General features: G+C 39.5%; 1 protein-coding gene across 1 annotated transcript; it reads left to right on the plus strand.

Annotated features, from left to right (window-relative positions):
- Window positions 1-953: 953 nt before the first annotated feature.
- On the plus strand, window positions 954-1,570 carry LOC131231310 (calvin cycle protein CP12-2, chloroplastic). The gene has a single exon (XM_058227463.1). It carries the CDS (start codon window positions 995-997, stop codon window positions 1,373-1,375), a length of 381 nt encoding a protein of 126 aa, XP_058083446.1. The 5' UTR covers window positions 954-994; the 3' UTR covers window positions 1,376-1,570.
- The last annotated feature ends 19,384 nt before the right edge of the window (window positions 1,571-20,954 follow it).

A 20,954-nucleotide genomic window follows, 5' to 3' on the forward strand; every position in this document is an offset into this window, starting at 1 on the left:
CACTCGATCCCATGATCTCATTGGTAAAACAATTTATCTACCACAGGAAAAAGAGTTTGCACTCCAAACTTAGGTACTAATATTAATTACAGGGCAGCTTTACCGTGGATTGGGTATTTGCATTGATAGGCCCAGTTTTATATAGATTCTAAGCTCGCAGGTAATCTCTTTTGATTTAGGTGTACGGTTTTGCTGGAGTGGGGTGTCTGAATGACCTACATCATCACGTGTGCCATGGCCAGAAAATCGGGACGGTCCAGTCATAAGATCAATGGTCTGTATCTGTTGTGTATGTTGGCCACGCACAGTACGGTCAGGGCCCGCTTGATGAACGGTCTGGATCTAAAGCACACGTGCCACGACATCTCTCCTTCCTCGAAAGATCCCACTCCTGATTTTTTATTATTTTTTATTTTCCAGCAGTAAATGACAAAAATGTCCTCTTCTCTCCATACTTAATATCTACGGAAATAGTATACAATTCTCGGACGTAGGGATTGCAGAGTGCGTGCGGGTTTCGGTCTCTACAAGTGGCCCCCATGGTTTAATGATCCAAACCGTTGATTTGATGGGGAACATAGTAGATAACCCATGCGTAAAAAATACCCTGGATTTGAAAGATTCTAGCCGTAGAATATATTAGGCCTTTTATTGTTTAAACGGGAACGGCCGTTCCATCTCCCTTCTGATCTTTCCATCCCAGATATTTTTGTGCACAGATCATTCAAAGTGGGGCCCATGATATCAACGGCTTGGATCACTGAACTACTTAACCCAGTTGTACAAACACTATAACCCGACCCGAGCATGGTACAACACCTCACATCAATATCTACCACTGGGTCTGTCGTGGAAGCCTACCATTGGCTATGATATTGATAAGATTTGTGTGTACAAAAATGCAAGCAGACCCCAATCAAATGCCTCTTATTATACCACATCTCATTGTAACCAAACGCCCACAACCGTAAGAACTACCACAACAACACCTACAATGGCAACAACTCTAGCTGGTGTGAGCCTTTCCACCACAAGGAGCGTGACCAAAGCAGACAGACCCAAGTGCCCAAACAACCTCAAATCCACATGGGTGCAATGCCCATGGAAGACAAGCTACCCAACCCGTCGTATGCAGGTTCGACCCATGGCTACACCAGAGCGGATCGCCAAGACGCTGGAAGAGACCATCAAGGAGGCTGAGGAGATATGCGCCAGCGACCCGTTGAGCGGCGAGTGCGCCGCTGAGTGGGACATGGTGGAGGAAGTGAGTGCAGCGGCGAGCCATGCACGTGAACGGGAGAAAGAATCAGACCCGTTGGAGAATTATTGCAAGGATAACCCGGAGACCGACGAGTGCAAGACGTACGATAATTGACGGGACTGCAACATGCATGCATGCATGCCGTAACAGCTTTTACTTGAATTATTGTGTTTTATTTTGTCATCTTAGAACTTAAGAATTGAAGAAGACTTGGATGTTGATATATGATTGTATGAACAGATGTGTTTTCTTGCTTTAGCATGCCCATACAATACCATGTTAAATAATTAAAGATAGTGGTCCACTTTTCACATGGTAGATAATCTAGAATTGGGTTATAAGCGAGGTTCCCTCGATCCAACGGTTAAGATCGTATATCATTGGTGAAGATTTTAGGCTACTTCCCTCTGAGTGGTCCATCGATCAATTGGATGGCTTGGATTGAGACACAGCTTCTTATTTGATGGCGAGGATGACGTATAGCTTCTAAAGCTCATATTTGATGGGGCCATACAAAGGAAACATGATGTATGTGTGTCGACATATACGTTTCTACATAACACGCTCGATTCATGTAAATATCTAAATCACTCGTGATGGGTTTTTTCATTTTGAAAAATCTGCGATGGGCTTAGGGCTTAATTAATAATATGAAAATTTGAAAAATGCATGTGTTGTCTAATGTCTTAAATTTGTTTGTAATAGAATTTGTCAATGTTATCGACAAACCACTTGTTCCTGTCAAGAAAATCTAGAAAATTTTATTTGATTGCCAGACAATTTTGGACTAGGCTTTGATGTCTGTCGATGGCATCGAAGGCTCCATCCAGCTCATGGGCAGAGTTGCGTAAGTGCATGATCTGTTTTCTATTCCGGTTGGGTAGTATATATACTAGGTATAATCGAGATTGGAGAGAGAATTACAGTTTTCTAAGGTGTTTCAAAGGATTTAAGGACATAGCTAGGGTTTCAAAGGAGATTCGAGGGTTGTTTGAATTGGTAAGATCTACTATCTCTTGTAATTTTGCTTTTATAATGCATTACTTGTCACTTCGTGCCATGGCTTATTATTATTATTATTATTATTTTCCGTAAATGTTTTTTCATGTAAACTTTGGATTACCTTCTTGTTGGGTTTGTTTGTACGGGTGGATGTAATGAAAGTTTCACCCACGTGGCACTAAGTTAGTGGTAGGCACTTATGGAGAGGTACTCTAGCACAATTCTTTTAAATTGCTCCCCCAGTGGGCCTCTCATTCTAATAATTGTTAGAAGTGGACCTCTTAGGCAGATATAGATACCTGTATGGTGGGTATTGAAGGCCTAAGGCATGTATCAGGTGGGACCCACATCGTCAAACTCTCAAGTACCAGTGAAACTATGACATGAACTATAGACAGTAAATTGTATGGCCAATCCTAGGGGGTTTCATGAGGACTGTTCGAATTTTGTGTCCACATTACATGTCAATAAGTAGAGCTGGGCATCGAGTCAAGTCAGGCCGAGTTAGGGCTGACCCGACTCGATCCGGTTTTGAAATAGGCTTGACCCGAACTCGACCTGACTCAGTACCGAGTCTAGCATGCCTGACTAGATCCGAGTCGGGTCGAGTTGGCACCGAATTGGATCGAGAGAACCGAGTCGGGTCGAGTTGGCACTGAATTGGATTGAGAGATTAGAGATTAGGGAGGGAGTGGAGAGGAGATGAGAGAGAGAGAGAGAGAGAGAGAGAGAGAGAGAGAGAGAGAGAGAGAGAGAGAGAGAGAGAGAGAGAGAGAGAGAGGTGGTGATGGTGGTGGGTGGTTGTCGGGCTTGGAAGAGGAGGGAGGGAGAGAGAGAGAGAGAGAGAGAGAGAGAGAGAGAGAGAGAGAGAGAGAGAGAGGTGGTGATGGTGGTGGGTGGCTGCCGAGCTTGGAAGAGGAGGGAGGGAGGGAGGGAGTAGAGTGGAGAGAGAGAGAGAGAGAGAGAGAGAGAGAGAGAGAGAGAGAGAGAGTTTGGGATCGGGTATTTTATATGTGTGTTTGTGTGTGTGTGTGTGCGCGAATTTGAGTCGAGTCGGGTCGGGTTACTGGATAACTCGGACTCGACTCGATTTGAGTTTGGATTGGGCAAAGCCTACTTGTTTCAGACCGACTCACCCATTTGGTTTGGATCGAGTCGGACAAGTCGAGTCGTCCTGTACCCAACTCAATCAATAAGGGGACGTTTGGATCCTAAGTTGCTTAGGATAAGTTACTTATGCCACAAGTAGCTTATCTTAGTCTTGTTTTTTTTTTTTTTTTTTTTACTTATAAAGAAGATAAATTTAATTAGTATACAACATACTTATCATCTACTCCTCTCTTTTATCTCCCTTGATGCCTTTCTTCAACAACTTATGAAAATTAGAAAAGTTAGTTAAAAGAATGAACTGAAGTGATTAAATAATTGTAAGTAAAAAAATTACTTATAACTAGTCATAAATCAAACTTATCTAAAATAAGTAACTTATTTGGTGGTATCCAAATTGACCCTAAGTGCTCACGAGTTCCCATGACAACCGGTTCCCATGCGAGCATTTCTCATATATTTGTGCTTATATAGAAATTCCAGCAATACATCTTTGAGCACTTGGAGATCTGTTTGGGCTCGCTGTTTGGAGATGGGCACATCGGGCCTGAGCCCATTCGATAGATCTCCTGAAGGGAATAGCTGGATTGGTCTCCAACAGGCAGACCGCCAATCGAGCACCATTTATATAGATTAATGTTGTCTTGTCCACCATCACGCAATGGTCGAACCGCAATATCTCGATCTGATGGGACCCACGCTCACTAATTATTACTAGGATTTTCCAAGAGAGCCATTGATTTCCCAGGCTCACAAAACTAAGCCCAAAAGTGGGGGTGGATTTTAAATTATCTGGGCTGGGTTTATTGATCTTGCTTGGCAAAGGTCCCACCCATTGCCAGCCCTACACAAAACAGCTCTTATTTATTCTCTTAATTGTTTTAGAGGTTTTTCTAACCACAACCCATGACTGTTACCAATGTCATTTACTAACAGGTTAGCCTTTATGGCCATAATTCCTACAACTTTTATTGTAGATGAGGCATTTGGGCTATAAGTAGAGAGCAAGACCCTTCACCTTTACTTGAAACCAACAGAGTAAAATAAGAGAGAGAGGCATCATTTCATGGCTTCATATTCTGTGGTGAAGAGACTTATAGTAGCCCTTGTAGTTGTGGTATTGCTTCAATCTTCGGGTATTTGGCATTCTCCTCTCTCTCTCTCTCTCTCTCTCTCTCTCTCTCTCTCTCTTAGCTAAATGTTTCACCGATTCATTGATCTAGACCGTTGATCTGATGGAGAATGCCTCAGATGAGGAACCAAATAAAATGTTTCAAGATTGAATGACTCTACCCATTCGATGATGTCCTATATGTGCACCACTGAAAGAAGGGCGAGGAAACTGTCCCTTGTAATTTTTGAGGAATTCCCCATCCATTGATCAATAGTCTAATCTGGTGGACCATACCATCCATCATCAGAGTCACACCAATTCCTCTACGGTACATGTTGATGATCAAATCAACCACCCAACAGGCATGTTTGTAACTTGTTGATGGTTGGATGTCTAATTAACGGTAGAAAAGAAAATCAGTAGGAGGGCCAAAATCAACAATCGAATAACAATAAATCGAAGATCAAATGTGTCTAACCATTGGTTTTGGTGAATGTGACGAATCCAAAGCGGGTCACATTATTTGAAAAATGGATGTAGATTGCCTGGGACACTGTAATGTTTTTGAGAAATTGACCCTATCCATCTATTTTTTCAGCTCATATTAAGATATGAGTCTAAAAATGAGGTGGATTCAAAACTCAAGTAGGACACCGGTGGGAGAAACTGAGGATTGAATGCCCACCGTTGATACATTCACAGGGCCACAGAAGTTTTGTGTCAGGCTAATATTTTTTAGTTTTCAGTTCATCCCAATAATAACTACCTTACGAACATTTTGAATGACATATAAATATCAATGTGGACCCGGGAAAGTTTCAACACTAGGCATTTCCCTCTCCACTATTTTCTGTCGTATGGTACATATCTCAGATATGGCCCATTTGAGATATGCATCGGCCCATATGTCTTAAAATGAGCTGGCAAAATAGATGGACAGAGTGGATTTCTAACAAACATCACGACAAGGCTAACTAGCTTCCGACGTGTAGACAGGCAATCCAGCTCCTTGACAAACGCCTATCCTTAATATGTACGGTTAGTTTGAAACTTCTTGTTTGTAGAAATCTAAATCAATGAAAATATAAAACGACCCAATGCCTGTAACTTTTTTTTTTTTTTTGTTTTTCTTGTAGAAAAGGTGGAGTCTTGCATTGTTGGACGCCCGTCTTGTTTGTTTTAATCCAACCCAACCAACAGGTGCAACCCACCATTATGATCAAAAGAACCGAAAATCATGCTCATCCAGTTGCACTTTTAGTGGTTTCAATTATTTCCATGTTGTGGCCTAGCTATGATTGGATGGGCCTGAATATTTTCCGGTTATTTTATCACCATGGTGGGGGTGCAAGAGTTCATACACGCATTAAATGGCCCCCCACAATGCAGGTCCTATTTCACCCTCAATTACCAATTGCACTTTTTATTCTTTCTTTCTTTCTTTCTTTCTTTTTTTTTTTTTTCTTTTTTGTTTTTTTTTTTGTTTTTTGGGTAAAATTAGATTTCTCAAAGAATATAAGGTTAAAAGTCAGTGGAATTTCACAAAATCAGAATAAATAAATACATAAGAAGAAAAGAAGAGCTTCGCATAAATCCATAAAAACAAATATCTCATCTAATCCAATCAACTGATCAGGAACAGACTGAAGTTTGAATTGACTCAATGCATTTTTAGACCATATGTTTCTAATGTTGGAAAATGTTGGGTTGCAGCACTTGCGGACGTGGAATTACCATATTGTATTGGATGGGAAAATGAGGAAATTGATTGCAGCGACAGATGCATCTGGGGACGAATTTCAGAAACAGGCGAATGCTGGGACCCACCTCCTAATGCTCCAAACCCACCTCCAAGGAGCAGTATGTGGCCCGTAGGACCAAAAACTTGTTGGTGTTGCTGCGTTGACTACCCTGATAAATAATGATGTTGACTATAACGACAACTACAATAATAAGTTTTGGAAATTACAATATAGAGATATCAAATAAAGTTTGTTATTTTTAAAGTACTCTTTTCAATGAGTTGTATTTGAGAGAATATCAAATTCCCCTTGATACTTTTTGGAAAGTGGCTCAACTTCCTTATGGCACTTCTTTTAGTTTTGCCCGTCTATTTCCTTTTCTTTCCATGGAATAAAACTTTGCAATTCTAATAATTAATAATAATTATAGTAATAATAACACCAACAGTGGTATAGTACTAGTAACAATAAAACTTTGCCAGTCTATTTCCTTTTCTTGTCTGTGCCAATCATCCATTTTACCAGCTCCTTTTATGGCATGATCCATATCCAAATCTCAAGTAGACCACACCATAGGAAATAGTGGGAATTGAATTCCTACCATTAAAAACTTGAGGAGGCCGAAAAGTTTTGGATCAAGCTGATATTTGTGTTTTCCCTGCATCCATATCTATGTGACCTCACGAAGGTACGTTGGGTGACAACTAGACATCAATGGAGGCCCTAGGAAGGTTTTGGCGGAGGACATTACTATAGCCACTTGAGCTTTGGATGTGCTTTAATTTTGGACTCAAGCCCTAAAATGAGCTAGTAAAACGGACAGAGAAAGTGGATAAGACACAAACATCGCATGGCCCTACAGAATGCTAGTGTATTGCATAACTCACAATGTGCTTCAGGTCTTGAGGAAGCAAAGCATTCAGTAGTTCTGAATCTTGGTTTAGGTGGGTCTCATCATAATGTGTTTCTTGTATCTACATCAAATGCATCGCTTGTTGATAGGCCAAGGATCAAAAATAATCTACATCCATGATTCGGGTGGGCCACGCCAAGGGAAATAATTTGATGACAAACATGCATCATCGTAGATTTTTTATAGGGCCCTGCATGTTGATTAAGTAAAATCCTTGTGACCCATTAGTTGCCACACAAAAATTAGTTCTGAAGCCCAAAAATCAGTCCCATCCATGATTCAGGTGAGCCACATCAAGGGTAATAGTTTGGAGGGTGGAGGTCACCTAGTACACTGTTTTCAAATATATATGGTCCACTGGAATCACGAAAGGGGCTGATTTTTGGGCCCAATACCTAAAATTAGGCAACACACCTGGTGAGTATATTTCAAAAGAAGCCTCATGTGGGGGCCACCGTTAGCATTTTCCATTATAGGGTAAATTCTTCATGTGAATGACAATGGCTTGCTTAGCTTACTATAGAGGACTTATGCGTGGTATGGTGCTATTAAAAGTCAAGAACCAGACCAATATGTGATTTAAATTAGCCACATGATTTCCAATAGTTTTCTCACCCTCCAAATTGTTTCCCTTGTTTGGCCTACCTCAATCACATATAGGCTTGATTTTTGGGCCACGTGCCTAAAATTTTGTGCTATATATGGTTAGAGATGATGTGTAATGCATCGAATTTCGTAACCTGATTTTAGTACTCATTTTCTAAAATCTCGAGTTTTAACCTTCAAAGATAGCCCACATCTTACAATATTTTGTTTTTGGTTTTTTTTTTAAAAGTGTATAAGTGAGCATCACAACGGAAGGAAAACAAACTACACGTAGAGAAATGTTTGAATATAAATTCCAAATGTACGAATGGCTGCACAAAAGGGTTTATAAAAACCAATGACTTAAGACAAACAAATTCAAAAAAAATACTATAGTAAATATGAAAGATATATAAAAATTAATAAATTTAAGTCACGAGATCGGATATCTCCTCATGCTCCATGTGAGCACCAACCTACACATCATCTACATATCCTTCACCAATTGAATATGTTATAATAGTATCAATGACTATCCCAATAAGGTATACCCCCCAAGATTACTAAGGCATTACAATAGTTAAGAATAATATTCAAATAAAACTCAAGAAAGTACAATATTCAATCTATACTTCATAACTAGAATTCAAGAATGTACAATTTACACTTCATAAGTAGAATTTAATAGTATATTACCTACATTTTAGAAAAAGACAAAATCCATATTTTTCAAGAAATCATAATATATAAATTATAAGTCACAACTCACCAAGTACAATACCAACTACACATTCAAACCACAATTCAAAGTATAATATAAAGAGATACAATTATCTATTTACCAATATAACACAAAACCACCACAACGTTCAATTGCAAATTTAATCTTAATTAGTACACGAATGTATAAATATAATTAGCGTAGGAATGCACATCCAGCTGAATAAATTAATGGACCTTTCGAACAGTTGACCCATTCATGCAAGAGGATGGGTTTTTTAGACAGTCAACCAATTCAAAATACAAAAAGGGTCATTTGAACAGTACACTGGTCTTTCAAATAATCAACTAGACACCTGCATAACTCATGCGTGCTATGTATGTATGATTAATCCAACCGTTATTTGTCCAATTTACAAACATTTACATAATGCAAGCTCAAAGGCCACTATGGGGGGTGTGCGCAACCTAACATAAGGCAGCAAATCAGGTATAGTGTCCCATACCACCATCTCAGGCTCATGAGACTTTAACAAGTAAGATTCTAAGACACTCAAATGATTATAAATAATGATGATATAATGAAGAATCTAAGGGCGTGTTTGGATTCACGTTTTGGTTGTATTGTATTGTATTTGGTACTGTTCATGTATACGTTGGGCGATATTCAGAATACATCCAGCGGAGACATGCCACTAACCAATGTTTTGATAGGACATATTACTCTAGCATGTATACAATTTCATGTCAAATCAATGTTTGGAAACGATCGGATAAGGGCCACACGATGTATAAACGTGCGTGTAGTGGGGCTCACTCACTGTTCCATTGAATGATCTGAGCCATTCATTCACTTCAGAGGGTGGGCATTACCCTTGCCTAGGTGTCCTTTTGTTTCTATGCAAACTATTGCAGAATCTCAACCGTTAAACATGAAATAGACGACGGAGTAAACACCCTCATGGGCCACGCTAATTTCACTTCAAAAGCACTCCCTTCCGGATGGTTTTTCGTCTTAAATCCAATGGAAGGACTGGATTTTTCAAGAAGCTTCAATAAGTGGGCCACCAAACTTCATAGAGTCGACGTACGTCGACTCTGTTGCGAAACAGAGGTTTCGTCTTTTCGTTGTGGGCCACCATCATGCAGTGAAAGGTGGATCTGAACCGTTCATCAGGTAGAGGGAGAAAAACCCATCAAAAATAAGTTGACCTTTCATGGCCATGTACTTCCTCATGATCGCTACAATGATTAAAAGAAGACCGTTCGACTGTTGTTTCAGCTTGATTGTCTCAGTGGGCCACATCATCAAATGATCAAAGCTCACCATTTATGGTTTAAATCTCAAGAGGAAGATGATGGACGGTGTGGATTTGTCAAAAGACGGTCATACTGGGCATTACCAGTAACATAGTGAAAGAAGAAAATGCTTTCTTCCTGTTTACGTCTGACTGAATGTCCGGCCGGTTGCGCAGTACAATCCCATCGATGATGCAAAGTGGTTCTCGGGCGTATTCGCGCATGTTGAATGTGTCGCTTGCTGTTCGTTTCCAAACGAGGGACATGTCCCATCAACCCCACTAATACGATACTATACACTCGAAACCGTGAATCCAAACAAGCCCTAAGGCATTCCATTTACAATAAACTATATAACTAGTGGTCACTAATGATTCAATACATAGATATTACCATCACAAGTCCAAAATACCTCCAAAAAAAAAAGTTCTCCCAACAAGCCATATTGGCACCAAGTCCTTCAGGGACAATAAAATAATATAATCCACAGGCCACAATGACACAAATAATCCATGAGATGATAAGTGTACGACCAATTAATATTGTATCAATTCACAACTAGCCACTAGTTCGATGAGCCTCTAATGTACTTATCCACCAACATATATCATTAGATTCCAGTTACAACTCCTTAACACAATCAAGTGTCAAACCAAGTCATCATCAATTCGACCCTCTAAGTACAAATAGGCATTAATTCTATCAATTTACAAATGTACCATTGATATACAAATAAGACATTTTACTTAATTAGATTAGAGAGACAATTCTACAATATAAAGTATATCAATTCTACAATGTATACAATGATTCACATACTAAACATATATAGAGTCAAACACAACTAGATCTATCATGTAAACTAAGCATGAGTAATAAATCAAGTATGAAAGACGAATGAAAGTATATTAATCTAAATACGTCGTTTGACTTTTATCATAGATATATGGGCATGGCCCTTCTTTTTTAAAAAAAGTACATTAATCTAACTATTGTAATGAAGGAAAGCTTAAAGAGTGAATCCTCACCTTCTAAGTATCGAATCATTGTCTAATTACACTTGAATCGAGTGTACACGCCATAGGGCCAAATTCTCCACTCGACTCGCTCAGACTTGACTCGGTAAAACTCTATCAGCTTGGTCCACAATCAGAATCCCAACCCAAACTCGATTCGACTCGATTGAGTCAACTCAGTGAGTGTTGGGCGAGTCAACAACTGGTTCTCTTTCTCTCTCTCTCTCTCTCTCTCTCTCTCTCTCTCTCTCTCTTCTCTTCTCTTTCTTCCTCTTTCTCTTTCCTGTTTCTTTTCCTTATTTGTTAGAATGCCATGCTAGACCCTAGATTTAAAACTAGCTCGTATCATAACTCAAGCCACCACCTAAGTTAACCTAGCGAGTTACCAACTCGGCCCACACTCGGAGGCTTTCTTCTCCTCGATCTTCTTCTTTCTTCTACTTCCTTTTCCTTTCTGCAACTCACATCCAGTTGAAGCTCTGGACATGACCAACATATGGGACTCAACTTGACTAAGTTAGCGACTCAGTTCAAGTCGGTGAAATCTGATCCGATCTATCTCACTCTCTTCTTTTCAAGTTTCTTAGATCATGTTTGCACTCCACAGAGAAGTGAAAGCTTCATATCATACAAGGAGGAGAGACTCAGCATCAAGTTGCAACCAAAGGTGGCCGAGAGCAACATTAAATCGACACTGGGGTGATTGGATTCACACATCCACACACTGCTTTGAATCTAGATTGATTCTTATCAATTGAATGATGATCATATGGTCCAAACAATGAACACTTTCAATCTGAAATCAAAGTATATTGTTGTTTCTACGGTAGTGACACTCTTGAGGAAGAAGCTCGAGCTTCAAAGGAAGATTCGACATTGATAGGTTTTCCTTCAGTTTGATTGTTGTGTACTGATATGATGAATCCCAGGAAGTGTTGGAAAAATGTGTTGGAAATACCAAAATATAAACTAAAATAAAATTAATTATTTTCATTTCGTTAGGCTGAATCACGTAAAATATACGCTGCCCTTAAAGCGTGATTCACCCCCTTATCAAATTGTTGATGGGTTACAAGCACATTGCTTCCACGATAGGACAATCCTATTTGGATCTTGCGTTGAACAATTACAAAGGGGCCGCCTCGGAACAATTCAATGCAGCAGATTTTCTTACAAAATGAAACAGAGAATATGTTAACAGTATTCTAAAATGGAGATGCAATTCAGAGGATCTGATGGATGAGGATATATGTGAGCTTGAGATGATGGAATTTGGACCAGAATGGTCCAGTTTATATATGCACCAAGGTCGTCGGAACGGAAGATCTAACTGGTGGATCATTATGACTCGTTCGTCTTCTGACCGTTGTGGCTTTCAAGTCTGTTGGCTATTTTTAAAAATGACTGACTAGATCATTCACATCGCTATCGCACCATATCACGAGGGAGCCACTCTAGCCATACTGCCCATGCCCGAGCACGTGCATGTGCGGAACACGCAACCCAAGCGTCTCAATCTCCAAAGCTCCAAGTAAAAATACTATACACACCTCCACATATAAACCCCAAATCTTCTCTTATCATTTCCGATGTGGGACAAAACACACACCGTACTTTTTCATTGGAAATTTCCAAAACGTTTTGGCAGCAAAACCAAAATCCCAAAATTTTTAAATATTTGATTTTTACAAAACACCACAAATTTCAACGAGAAGCGTGGAGAACGAAAAGAACGGAAGCTCAAACACCGTTTAATCAACTTTCTTGTCAGAAGTCATTTGAGACACCTTGATTTAAAAGAGCATTAACTAATATAAGCTCAAGGAACCAAGTGTATCCTTCAAACAAGTGAACTACAAAATGTGCAATGTTGACACTCTAACAACATAAGAGCAACATATCAAGCGAATACACATCTAAGGCTGCAATCACCATAGCAATGCTCATCTCGTGAAAATCCATAATCACAAATATTTAACAATAAAAGGTTGTTTGCAAGTTCTGACTAGCGTTTGTATTGTCTGCATTAGCTTGAAGGCTACACTAAAGAGAAACTCAAAACACCAAAACAGTTACGAGAAGTTCAAGCTTGGAAGAAAAACAATGGATTTCTAGGGTTTCTGTAAAATACGAGCAAAAGTTGGGTAAAATATGAGCAAAAGTTGGGTTGTGGAATGAATCTTTCGATTTACAAGGATGCCCTAAGTATCCCATGTTAAGTATCATCACCACTTCTCTTGAATATTCCGGAGTCTTCCGGAAACTTTTAGAGTTTGATAGAGTTTTCTTGACTTTTTGGGAATGTTCCGGACTATGCTAGAACCTTTCGAATTCTCTTAAAATGTTCTGGAATATAATAGAACCTTATAGGATATTTGAAAGTTTTTAAAACTCTTTAGAGTTGTGTTGATTCTATAATCTTCTATAGCTCTTTATAAATATGGAAAGAGTCTCATTATGTACACATAAACAACAAAGAGTGAGTTCAAGAGTGAAAGCAAGGTGTCCAAGTATTAAGAGTTCAAAAGAGTTTTTCCTTATGTGTGAGAGTTGTCATTCAAGAGTGATAGTTTGTTAGTGTTGTAAAGCATACCCTTATTGTGTATAAGTATTTGTAATAAATAGAATTACATTTACTTGTCGTGTTCAACTCTTCAATTTAGTATTAGAGCTAGATTTGATCGGGATCTGTTTTCTAAGGTGATCGTGCACAGTTTGGAGACTGTGAAGTTTGTTGGCTTGCTTGGTAAAGGGAGTGATAATCACACCAAGTCATGATAGCGAATCTTGTGAACACAATGAGTGGAGTTACAAGGCTTAACAGCCACAACTATCAAAGTTGGAGGAGTCGCATTATGTCATACCTTAAAGGGTAGGACTTGTGGGAGGTTGTTAATGGGAATGAGATTACCCCACCTCCTAAGGAAAATGCTGAAGCACTCCGAAAGTAGAAGATTAAGGCTGGGAAGGCAATGTACGTGCTCAAGTCAACCATTGAGGATGGGTTGCTTGGGCGAATCAAGGATGATGACACACCCAAGATAACATGGGACACCTTTGCATCATTGTTTTCAAAAATAAATGATGCTCGACTTCAATATTTGGAGAATAAGTTAATGTCCGCCACTCAAGGAGATAAGTCTATAAGCGAATACTTTACAAGTGAATGATTTATGCTGAAAAATTTCAGAATTGGATCCTAAAAGAAATATTCATGAGGAAAGAATGAGGAGGATCATTATACACGGGTTGAAGCCCGAGTATAATGCTTTTATCACAGTAATACGAGGTTGGCCTACTCAACCTACTCTTATAGAGTTGGAGAATTTGTTGGCCGATCAAGAAAGTTTATGCAAACAAATGGTTGAAGTGTCGATAAACAAGGAAGAGGAAGCACTCTACTACAATAATTAAAAAAAGCAGACATCGACAACAGAACAGAAAGGGTGAACAAAGTCAGCAGAACTTTGGAAAGTCCAAGAAGAGAGGAGCAAGGAAGAAGTCCTCAGACAGGGGGGGTTCAATCCGACAACAACACAAATAAACGACGATCTACCATATCTCGAAGGTATGATATAGAGTGTTTCAATTGCGGCAAGAAAGGTCACTTTACAAAAAATTGTTGGTTCAAGAAAAAAATCAGCCGAAGGTAACTTGGTGACTTATACAAATCACCAAGAAGAAAGTGAAGATGACTGAGACTTTCAGGCATCCTTAGCAGTGTCTGAATCCATCAAAGGAGATTGTTTAGAGAAGGAGATAGATTTTGATGAACCACTCAAGCAGTCTAACACAATCACTGACGAAGTAGTTGCTTCCTCAATAGTGACAGATACAGGTGAAATAGCCCATGCCGCAGTTTCCAATCAAGGAGCTATCAACTACAGTGATGATTAGATCATTGATTCAGGGTGCTCAAATCACATGACAGGTAATAAGAAGAAACTGTCAAGTTTATCTGCCTACAAAGGAGATCGAGTGGTGGTAACAGCTAATAATTCAAGGTTGCCGATAACTTACGTAGGTACGACTACTATCACACCTCGATTTAGCCCTAATCAAGTAAAGTTGCAAGATGTTTATCACATGCCAGAGATGAAGAAAAACATGTTGTCAGTATCACAACTGACATCTTCTGGTAATTGTGTGGTATTTAGACCGGAGGATGTTAAGGTGTACCGAAACCTTAAACTGTTAGGTACACCTATCATGGAAGGACGACGCTTGGAGTCAATCTACGTAATGTTAGCTAAATCAGCTTATATAGATAAGACTCAGAAAAATGAGACTGCAGATCTCTGACGTGCACGTTTAGGGCACGTGAGTTATCATAAGCCAAAGATAATGATGAAGAAGGTTATGCTCAAAGGTCTTCTCAAGCTGGATGTTCGAGAAGATATAATTTGTGCAGGGTGTCAATATGGAAAAGCACACCAATTGTCATATGAAGAGTCAACGTTTAGAGCTAAAAAACCCTTAGAGCTTGTCCACTCAGACGTGTTCGGATGGGTAAAACAGGCATCAGTTAGTGGCAAGCGTTACATGGTGACCTTCATTGACGACTTCTCAAGATACGTTTGGGTTTACTTCATGAAAGAGAAGTCAGAAACTTTATTAAAATTTAAAGAATTTCGAGAGAATGTCGAAAGTGAGTTCGATAGAAGGATCCGATGCTTGTGAACGGATAATGGTGGAGAGTATACGTTGAAAGAATTCTCAAATTATCTAAAGGAGTATAGAATCCGACGACAATTGACTTGTTCAGGCACTCCATAATAAAACGGCGTTACCGAAAGAAAAAATCGTCACCTTACAGAAATATGTCGTAGCAAGCTACATGCTAAGAATGTGCCCAGCCAATTCTGGGCAGAGTGCATGCAAACGGCAACTCATGTGATCAATAGGCTACTATAGGCAAAACTAGGCTTTATCTCACCCTTCGAGAAGCTATGGAACATAAAGCCCAAGGTGAGTCACTTTCGAGTCTTCGAATGTGTATGCTATGTGTTTGTGCCTGATCACTTGCGTAGAAAGTTCAATAAGAAGGTGATTTGTTGCATCTTTTTGGACTATAACAGTGAAAAGAAAGGGTGAAAATGTTGTAATCTTGCAACTGGTCGGTGCTACACATCAAGGAACATTGTCTTTGATGAAGCTTCATCATGGTGGTCATCACTGAAGGAGGAGCTGCCAAACTCTCAAGACTTAGAAGATGAAATATATGAGAAGATGGGGGAGACAAGGGAATGAGAAGAATCTCCTAGTTCAACTAAGGAGTTGACGCCTACAGTAGGAGATGGTGAGCAAGTGCCTAATCTGTCTGGAACACCAGATAAATCTATGAGTCCATGACAAACTGGAGTATATCAAAGTAGTCTAGAAGAGCTTCGCCTGAGTCAACAGGAGGTTGCGGTAGACAACCCACCACTTAGGAGGTCGATTAGACAGAGAAAGCGTAACCCAAGATACATGGATGTTGCCTTAGCAGAAGAAGAGACTATGAAAGAGCCAACGACATTTAAAAAAGCATCCCAAGACATAAAATGGCAAAAGGCGATGGAAGAAGAGATTAAGGCATTGAACCAAAATCAAACTTGGGAACTAGTTCCAAAACCCAAGGATATGAAGCCGATATCATGTAAATGGGTATATAAAGTCAAGACTCGCCCCGATGGATTAATAGAAATGTACAAAGCTCAACTAGTGGCTAGAGGATTCTCACAAGAAGATGGGTTAGACTATGATGAGACTTTTAGCTCAGTAGCAAAAATTACAATGGTGTGAGTACTACTAGCACTTGCAGCGAGCAAATCTTGAAAACTGTGGCAGATGGATGTAAAGAATGTCTTTTTACATGGAAAAATTGATCGAGATATTTACATGGAGTAGTCAAATGGTTTTCAGAGTAAAAGGCATCAGGATTACGTTTGCAAACTAAAGAAGGCCTTGTATGGGCTTAAACAAGCACCGAGGGCATGATACGGCAAGATAGGGGAATTCCTAGTGCAAAGCGGGTTCTCGATGGCACTTGTGGACTCCAGTCTCTTTATAAAATTTCAGGAAGGTAAACTAGCAATAGTGCTAGTGTACGTGGATGACTTGATCATCACTGGACGGTAAAATTGAAAGGACAAGAGAGAACTTATCTGTGTGATTCCAAATGAAGGAACTTGGAGAACTGAATCATTTTCTTGGGCTGGAGATTGACCGAAGCAACAAAGGCATATTCCTCTGGCAGCAGAAGTACACCAAAGACCTATTAAAGAAATATGGGATGCTCAAATGCAAGCCAATTGCCACACTTATGGAGGCTAATGCTAGGCTATGTTCAGAAGAAAGAAAAGACTTGGAAGATGCAACTATGTACCGACAAATAGTTGGTAGTCTAATCTACCTTACATTATCGCGATCAGATATAGCTTACGCAGTTGGTTTGGTTAACCGGTTCATGCAAACACCAAAGAAGCCGTATCTTGAAGCAGTACGTCGAATACCGAGGTATGTGAAGGGTACAATAGACCTTGGTCTATTGTACAAGAAAGGTGGAGCATGCAAGATAGTTGGGTACTGCGATGCTGACTATGGCGGTGATCATGACACACGATGATAAACTACTGGATACATATTCAACCTTGGCTCAGGAGCAATCTCCTGGTGTAGCAAGAGACAACCTACAGTATCTTTATTAACTACGGAGGCTGAATACAGAGCAATATCAATGGTAGCATAAGAAAGCACATGGCTTATGCAGTTAATGAATGATCTTCATCAACCAGATGATTATCCAATGATATTACGCTGCGACAATCAATCAGCAATCTGCTTGGCTGAGAATCTAATGTCTCATACTAGGACCAAGCATGTGAAGGTACACTATCACTTTGTGAGAGAGAAGGTACTTCAAGGAGAAATCGAGATGAGTCGTGTGAAGACCGATGATCAAGTTGTAGACATACTCACGAAAGGACTTAGCAATGCTAAGTTCACTGAATTCAGAAAGCAACTTGGTATGATGACTAAGACATAATTGTGAGAGTTGGTGCTGAGGGGGAGTGTTAAATGTCATCACCACCTCTCTTGAATATTCCGGAGTCTTTCGGAAACTTCTAAACATTTCTTAAAAATTCTAGAATTCTTTAGACTCTTTCGAAAACTTTTAGAGTTTGATAGAGTTTTCTTAACTCTTTCAAAATGTTCCGGACTATGCTATAAACTTCCAGATTCTCTTAAAATGTTCCGAAATATAATAGAACCTTATATGATATTTGGAAGCTTCTATAACTCTTTAGAGTTGTGTTGATTCTAGAATCTTCTTTAGCTCTTTATAAATATGGAAAGAGTCTCATTATGTACACATAAACAACAAAGAGTGAGTTCAAGAGTGAAAGCAAGGTGTCCAAGTTTTAAGAGTTCAAAAGAGTTTTTCTTTATGTGTGAGAGTTGTCATTCAAGAGTAATAGTTTGTTAGTGTTGTAAAGCATACCCTTATTGTGTATAAGTATTTGTAATAAATAGAATTACATTTACTTGTCGTGTTCAACTCTTCATTCCAAGTCATTAGATGAAAGATAAACAGCAAGGATATGATACTGGTGTTTTGTTTCTAAAAACAGTCAATAACAAGGAGCTCTTTGCATCAGTTTTCCGCAAGAAACCCTACTCCGAGAGAATAGAATGAATGGCTGGGATCTTTTAGATTAGAGGGCCGAGGTTTTGAGAGCTAGACTCACGTGAATTGCCAACGCGGAACTGAAACGGTTTCCGTTTTGGAAAATTTCACTCGCCAACTGATCGTGGGCTGGAGACTGAGCTCACGTGCATGAATATCCATGAGTGGAGGCAACATTATTTAGTTCTTAATTGAATTATATACAAAATTAACGGTTCAGATCATATAAAAGATAACGTTGGTGAGGCAACTCACAGCCAACGGATGTTGTCCGATGCACAGTCCAGATGCATCTGGATTTGTGCCAAAGACCGTGAAGATATTCATGTGAAAAAACTTTTGTTTTTGTCGGAACCAAGTCCCAATTAGGATGGACGGTTAGGATTGTGGATATGGTCCATGATGGTGGGGCACGATCGACACCAACGTGCAGTTGCTCGTTCGAACCTCCGCCGAGCTGGAAAACAAGAGGGAGAGAGATTTCTCGAAAGGATCCGGGTCAGTGCTTGTTTGACTGGGCTTCTAATCCAGTGCACAGCAGGTGTATACAATATTTGTACACACACTGCCAGAAATTGGGGTCCACCGAGATTATTAATGAAATCCACTCTGTCCATTTGTTCTGAATAGTCCTATAAGGAGATCAACATAGAGATGGGGCAATTCCAACTCTTAGGTGGGCCACACTAATGAATTACACTGCAGATCTAAAATACAGTGTGTTACAGAATTTCACATAACCATCACGGTGGGCCTCCTTAAAAATCAGCCATGGACATTTGGGCGTTGAGAGCTTTGCATGGACATTGTCCCCGTCTATTGTAGAGTATGAATTGTTGTGGAAGTAAAGGTATGAGCTAGCTGGAATGGGCTTACCATGATTTTTTTATTAGAAATCCACTCGGACCATCAGATGTGAGATGTGTGACCACATTCTAGACTTAGGAATTTAAAAATAAATAAATTAATAAATAAATAAATAACAAAAAAAATATGTTTCAGATGGGTCAAGCTAAGAGAAATAATTTGGAGGTCTAGCAAGTCCCATACACTTTTTCTAATTGCTTCACTAACCTAAATTACCGATTGGACTGATTTTTTAATCTCAATAACTAAAATTATGTCACTTACCTAATAGTCGGAGTTGATTTAAAAAATACATGATGGTGGGGCATCCTAGTTAGACTATCCTTCAAGTAGTCCTTTATGTGACATGAGTGGTTTATGTTAACCCAACAGAGCAGTATGCCGGTAGTGGGCCCCAATATGAAGCTTTTTACAAAACCCTATCTACCCTGTCCGTCACCTCATGATCCAGGTGGACAAAAAGTTTGAAGACAGTGTACAATGCCCACCCTTCCAGCTATTTCCCTTGGTGTGGCCGACTTAATCATGGAAGAGCCTGATTTTTGGGCCACAATGATAAATTTTTGCATCGCATCTAATGATTTGGATGCATAATTTCACATAATCATCAAAGTGGGCCCCGTAAAAAGTAAACGATGCTTATCTATCTCCCAACTGTTTCTCTTAGTGTGGCACACCAGAATCATGGATGTGGCTGATTTATGGGACTTGACTTTTTATAAGGCGATGCATCTGATGGTCAGAGGAGATTCTATAAACACATTATGATAGGACCAACCCCAACCACAGGTCAAAACTAAATGGGTTGCTTGCATGAGAACGGTTTTTGTTGCCTGGTTCTAAAGATTTTGGAAGACACGGGAAGGAAAGTAGTTATGCTTGAGGCAACTGGGAGTGGAGGGCATGACTCTCCCCATTGATGTCGACTTCATGAAGGGCTCTACTCATGGCTCAGTGCTGTGTGGGTGTGGGCGTGAGTGTGAGAGTGTGTGTGTGTGAAGAAAAAAAATGTCGAGCTCATCAGAGCTTTCCATGAGGTCAAGCTGTGGGGCCCCACCATGATGTGTGTCGAACATCTATACCTATATAAATGCATGTGTACACACATATCTATCAGTTTGGTTTCCACATTGCATGCTTAATTCATATAAATATCTAAACCATTCATTATGGGTTTTTTATTTTGAAAAATTGAAGATTTTATATATATATATATATATATATATATATATATATATAACTGATTCTATGGCTTAATTAATAATCAGAAATTTTGAAAAACCTAAAATTTTGCCATGTTTTGAAGAATTTCTAACATAAAGTTAGGACAGAGACAAAATTATTGTCAAAGGTCCCATCCTGACTATTTCCTATGATGTAGTCCACCTGACAGACGGGGTGAATGTAATGAAAGTTCCACCCCGCAGGCCTCTCACCATGATGATTGTTACAGAGGTGCCTCTTACTCAGATACAAAAATATAACTGACTTGAGGCCTCTATCAGGTGGGACCCAGATCATCAATTCTCAATTATCAGTGAAACTATTAAATGAATTATAGACTGTAAATTGTAGGGCCGATCCGATCGTTGATCAGTCATCTTTGCTGGGGCATGCCAATTTGTCAGGCCGATCTAGTTGGGCTCTTGCATAGAAATT

The sequence above is a fragment of the Magnolia sinica genome, chromosome 17 (genome assembly GCF_029962835.1).
Source record: "Magnolia sinica isolate HGM2019 chromosome 17, MsV1, whole genome shotgun sequence".
Classification (NCBI taxonomy): Eukaryota; Viridiplantae; Streptophyta; class Magnoliopsida; order Magnoliales; family Magnoliaceae; genus Magnolia; species Magnolia sinica.